General features: G+C 25.8%; 2 protein-coding genes across 2 annotated transcripts in view; both read left to right on the top strand.

Moving 5' to 3' along the window:
• LOC108688601 (allatostatin A) overlaps positions 1 to 2,798 on the top strand; it is a 14,337-nt gene extending 11,539 nt beyond the window's left edge. Inside the window, exons 2-3 of the mRNA XM_018194915.1 lie at positions 1,687 to 1,953; positions 2,469 to 2,798. Of these exons, the coding sequence (XP_018050404.1) occupies positions 1,702 to 1,953; positions 2,469 to 2,798 (582 nt within the window). The 5' untranslated portion in view covers positions 1,687 to 1,701. The remainder of the gene's footprint in view (positions 1 to 1,686; positions 1,954 to 2,468) is intronic.
• A 2,068-nt stretch (positions 2,799 to 4,866) lies between these two features.
• Positions 4,867 to 5,708, top strand: part of LOC108688591 — a 6,601-nt gene continuing 5,759 nt past the window's right edge. Inside the window, exon 1 of the mRNA XM_018194902.1 lies at positions 4,867 to 5,236. Within this exon, the coding sequence (XP_018050391.1) occupies positions 4,958 to 5,236 (279 nt within the window). The 5' untranslated portion in view covers positions 4,867 to 4,957. The remainder of the gene's footprint in view (positions 5,237 to 5,708) is intronic.

Here is a 5,708-nt window from a genome sequence, read left to right as displayed (position 1 = left end):
AATTTTTCAAATTTAAAAAAATTTCATCAGAATTGTAAAGTAAGAAATTTTTGAATATTTTATTAAAATTTACATATGTAATATATATTCATATATAAATTCCTAGAATTTATGTATTTCACATCATAAAAGGATGTTTTTTGATACTTCTGAAAAGTATTCCTTTGTGTAAAAAATTTGAGAAATTTTCTAAAAAAAAAAGGTTATAAAATTATTTAAAAATTATAAAAATGAAATTTACAAAAAACATTATATGAAAAAATTATATGAAAAATCCTGTGAAAAATTTTCACTATAGATCACAATTTTATTTTATGCATTGTAATAAAATATTATAGCAAAAAGGAATTAAAAAATAAAAGTATCTATGGTTTTCTCTAAATTTAATGTAGGATTTAGACCAATGACAATATGAATATGTTTGCAAAAAATGGAGTACACTCTCTCTCTTCTCTTTTCTTTCTCTTTTCTTTTTCTCTCTACGACTTGGAATCCATGTCGTAAAATTGGCAGGACATATCCACGAATAGAAACTACTGCAATGACATTCATCCCACGCCAGTCGTAAATAACTCTTCATTTTATTTTTACATAGAATTCCATTTGCGTACATCTGCGCTTTGAAGGATCCATAAAATCTTTCACAGTATTATATTAACGGACTTTTATGTTCAGTGATAAATTCCGAAATAAATGTTAAGATTTCTAAAAATATTGTAGAAGTAGTAATTTCTTATTATAAATCAAATGTTTATCGTATTATTATAAAAAAACTGTTATGATCGCTTTGAATTTTTTAGTTTAATTATACCTTATGTTATTATATATACATATAGGTCATATTTATACCTCACTTTCATCGATAAATGCACGCATAATTAACGTTACATATACTATAGAAGTTTAGAAATAAATATGCGCATTTATCGATAAAAATAAAGTATGAATATGGCAGGGATGACAAATAAAGTGTTATTTGTTATATCGTTATCGTTTCTGTTACTTTTTTATATTATAATAACGATTTGATAGTGACATTACAATCTTTTTATGATAGTAATAATAACGTCAGAGTTCGAACTATCTCACTTCTGAAAGTAACTTGTTACTATTAAGTGTTTTTTATCGAAAACTCGTTATTTTATTCGTTAGATACGAATAAAAAATATTAATTAACGCGTTATTGCGTAACAAGTAAAGTAACAAATTACTTTTTTTTTAATGAGAAACGAGTAATGGTAACGAATTATCTACTTTAAAAAAGTCTGTTTGTTCAAATTCCGACGTTATTGTTATTGTCGTGAAAAATTATAACTATTTATTACCAAATCGTTATCTTAAAAAAATAATTACGATAATAACAACGTTATAAGTAACGCCATCTCTATCATTATTTGCCATCTCTGCATTATAATGTTATGTTTAAAAATAAATGTAGCGCAGTTCAATAATTTTTAAGATTATATTATATTATTGTAGATTGTGTAGAATTGCAGCGGTTCAAATGTATAAACAGAAGTTAAGCTAATTTATCTTTGCAATTTTGACAAAAGTAAATTTAAAAACTCAATCTAGAACTACCGTGAAAGTTTATATAACATTACTATAGGAGGATGAAATTCTGTTCCTGTATCCGATAGTTCGTTATATGTAGATTACAATTTCACATGACCTTTATGGTTTCAGATTCAATCAGGCATCATGAAGACAACAACAAGTTTAATTACTATACGAATTATTATGTTCTATCTGTTGAGCGTTGTTGGACGATCAGCAGTGGCAATAGAAGAAGCATCTTCCTCGTCTTTACACATTCAACGATTGCATCCGTTATTAAACAACATGGAATATAATGAAGAACCTATGAAAAAGGCATACATTGCCGAATATAAGAGATTACCCCTTTATACTTTCGGTATTGGAAAACGATGGATTGACAATAATGAAGATAAAGTGAGTTTTAAATGAAATGAAATATCCTCTTTTAATGTTTAAAAATGAATGAATTTTTCTGTTACAAAAAAATTTAATTATAGAAATGTTACAAATCCAGCAAATATCCGAATAAATAGTGCAATTACAAAAATTGCGTAATAAATTTTTGTAATTAACAAACATGAACTTTTATTATGTTACTTGTACTTATACGATACAATACTATTAAAAGTATTATAAGATTGTAACATATAAAATTCGATTATATTTTAATTAAGGTCAAAATTAATGTTTCTTCAATGTAATGTTTTCACGTTTTCAATTTTAAATATATTGATTCGGACTTTAATAACATAAACTTTAACATATCAATGTTTTATTATACAAGTTGTAATAATTAATTAACATACAGAAAAATAAAAACATCCATTAATTAATTTAAATAAGAAATTAAATAATGGATATTTTTATTGTTCTGATAATATTTCTGATAATTGTATCTTTATGTGTTGAAATTGTATCTTTATACATAGCGAACCCGGCAATTTTCGTTCGGTATTGGCAAGCGTCTCCGAAATTACGATTTCGGTATAGGAAAGCGCAACAATGAATATCATCCTTTGGACTATTTCTTGGTCGATAACATGGGGAACTATCAATCTCACGAGGACAACTCAAATGATTTTATAGAAAACAAACGTGGTAATCATCAATTCGGCTTTGGAATTGGAAAACGAGTTTGGAAATTGGCGACTAGAGAAACGGCTGTATCCGGAAGAAGATTAAACGATGCTATAGTCCCGAAATACTGGTTCAGTACTTTGACCAAAGAACTAGATGAGAATGAGGATTTGAATCAGTAAAGCGTTCTTGTTGAGGAGCACGAATTGTTATTTTTCTCATTCGCTTTAATTCTTAAATAATTTTTTTTAGAAGAAATATCTGGTTTATTTGTTTTCGAAAATATTTTTGCAAAATGCAATAGCAAATAGATAAAAAAATGTATGATTTAATTTTTTAACGTTTCGAATTTTAGATGTATCGGATTAAATTTTAATGAACAAATTATTATTATAAAATTAACGTGTTGACACTCTATATATTGTACAAATTATAATAATTAATGACATACTAACTGATAAGATTTATTGATAAATAATAAATTAAATAATGAGTGTTTCTATTTTCTGATAAATAATAAACTCGAGCTTATCGACATTAAAATCACATATCACCACGTAAGGTATAAAGCACCTCCATAAATTGACGTAAACATTCTGTATCTAATAAAAAATAAATTAAAAAGCAATTGTATAAAAATAATATTAATTTTTATAATAATTTTAATCTTTTGTTGGTTTTCTCCTTTGAATTTTATTATCACTTTTTCAAAGAAAATGCAATAAATTGAAGGTGCTTTATATTTAGCGAAAAGTTGTAGATAACATTTTTTTGTCTCATATGTTAATATCATGTTGTACGATTTATTGAGTGTCGAGAGCAGAATGAATTATCCATGGAAATTAAAATTGACAATAAAATGTCAAGATTTCTTTTTTCTAAAAGCTGATATAAAATTCGTGCGCCATCGACACTTCTTCTTCACTTGTAAATGTTTAAAAAAATAAAAAATTACGCAGATACCTTAATGAAAAGATACATTTAACGTAGAAAAATTCTCTAAATGTTTTTTTTAAGCAAATAAGCTGTTCAATTTTATTACTTTCTTATATTTCTGTAATACTTCTTAATTAATAATTCAAATGTTTGTTTAGTGTTTTGTAAAAAAAAAACATTCAAACTCAAATGAAGAGAAGAAACTATTTCTTTCAACATATAAGTCTGTTTGTATGTTATTTATGTATCTCGATTTTTTTAACGCTATATTGATTCAAAATGAAGTTTTTTTAAAAATAATTGGTTAATATTGCACAATCATGGAATAGAACTACTATTGATTAAAGCGAATTATTAAGTTAATTAACTGTATTTTTGTATTATAATGAATTACATTGTAATTTAGTCAACAATTAAAACAATTAAATGCAATTTACTATACGATAGATAGAAATAATATTTCAATGTTCTAAAAAATTATAAGCCATCTTAATCGCGGCAGTATTATACTTATCTTTATTATTCGACGATTATATTTCTAATTGTAGAAATAGAAAAAAGTAAAACTATTGCAATTGTACCAATGTTTTTAATGTTATAATAAATCTTGTAATTTTTTCCGTTATACATATGTGAATATTTTTAATATCATTTTAATTGTCAATTAAATGAGAATTTTGTTAACAGTAAATCCTATCACTGTTTTTACGTGTGATGTAATAACAAAAATTTATTCTATCAAGCATATCATTATAATCATATAATAAATGAATGCAAATATATTAATACATTTAATACCAATTGCGAAAATTTAATTTCCCATGTGTTTTGTGTTTAGAATAAATATTTGTTAATATTTATTAATGACAACAATATTTAAAATTTGTTTTAAAAATAATATATTTTAATTTCTGTGCAGACAATTTAAATTTTGGCTTATGTATTTATAAATAAACATATTTATGATACAATGGCTTTTTAATTAATAACGATACATTGTATACTTCTCGGTCATCTAAATTGTAAGTGTCCAAGTATGCAATGTATAACAAATATCATTAATTTTTAAAATATAAATTAATAATTGAATATTATATAATTAATTTCAACGAACCACTAGATTCATGGAGATTTAATCGTGACAATTATCACAAGTCCATGCCAGACTATCATGAATTTGACACGCCCCCAATTGACTTCGATCATAGCGGAGCTTTCAGTTATTTCCAGTCGTGTTCAACTTCTTCTCACATTATTTTCGGAATTTGTTGCAAATCATTAATAGCGACTATTTAAATTCGTTGTACTGTTTGATATCTCTTTATCTTCATGTAAGTGATAATTAATTGAAGAGTAGCATCCGTCGTATCTCCTTTCAATTGACTCTTTAAAACGTTTATGTAATATGCTTGTCGCTTTTCATCGTAAAATCATATTGTGCGTTATCTTGATATCAAGATGTTCAGCCTTGTTTTTCGGTCAGAAATATTGGCTTCCGGATCTAGAGTGGCGAACCGCGAGCAATTGGGCGAACAATCATATCCCAGAGATCGATAGTCATGTGATCTTTCCTCAGCAGACTCGACACGCGGTTGGCATCTCCGGAATGGACAATCTTAGGCTATCTGGAATTGATTTACCATGGCAGGGATTATTGGTACTGCCTAGAGATGGTAAATTGCAGGTAAGATCAAGTTATAGATTCTCTCTTGAGAAAATATACAGGTAGTTAATAAAATAATCAGATGTATGTATATAGGTATTGAGATACAGTCTTATAATTAGTACAAAAAATAAAATACCCTTACAAATTAACGTAAACATTCTATATTTAACGAAAAATGAATTAAAAACAGTTTATTAAAAAATAATATTTATTTTCATAATTTGAACATTTAATTAGTTTTCTTTTGAATTTTATTATCGCTTTTTCCTAGAAGATGCAATAAATTGAAATTGTTTTATACTTGTGGCAAAAGCTATACATATTTGACCGTCCTTTTTCCTTTTCCTTGAGTTTAACGTATTCGCCAATGGAAGAAAGTATTATTAATTTACAAAGTATCGTAATATTTACTATTTAAATCATACACTTACGATAATTATAACACTAAAGTTTCAATGTTGCTATGTCATTAGCTGTTTAACTTAATTAT

This window comes from Atta colombica, unplaced genomic scaffold (assembly GCF_001594045.1).
Source record: "Atta colombica isolate Treedump-2 unplaced genomic scaffold, Acol1.0 scaffold236, whole genome shotgun sequence".
Taxonomy (NCBI): Eukaryota; Metazoa; Arthropoda; class Insecta; order Hymenoptera; family Formicidae; genus Atta; species Atta colombica.
The sequence above is the reverse complement of the archived record's forward strand: the minus strand, read 5'-3'. Positions and strand labels throughout refer to the sequence as shown.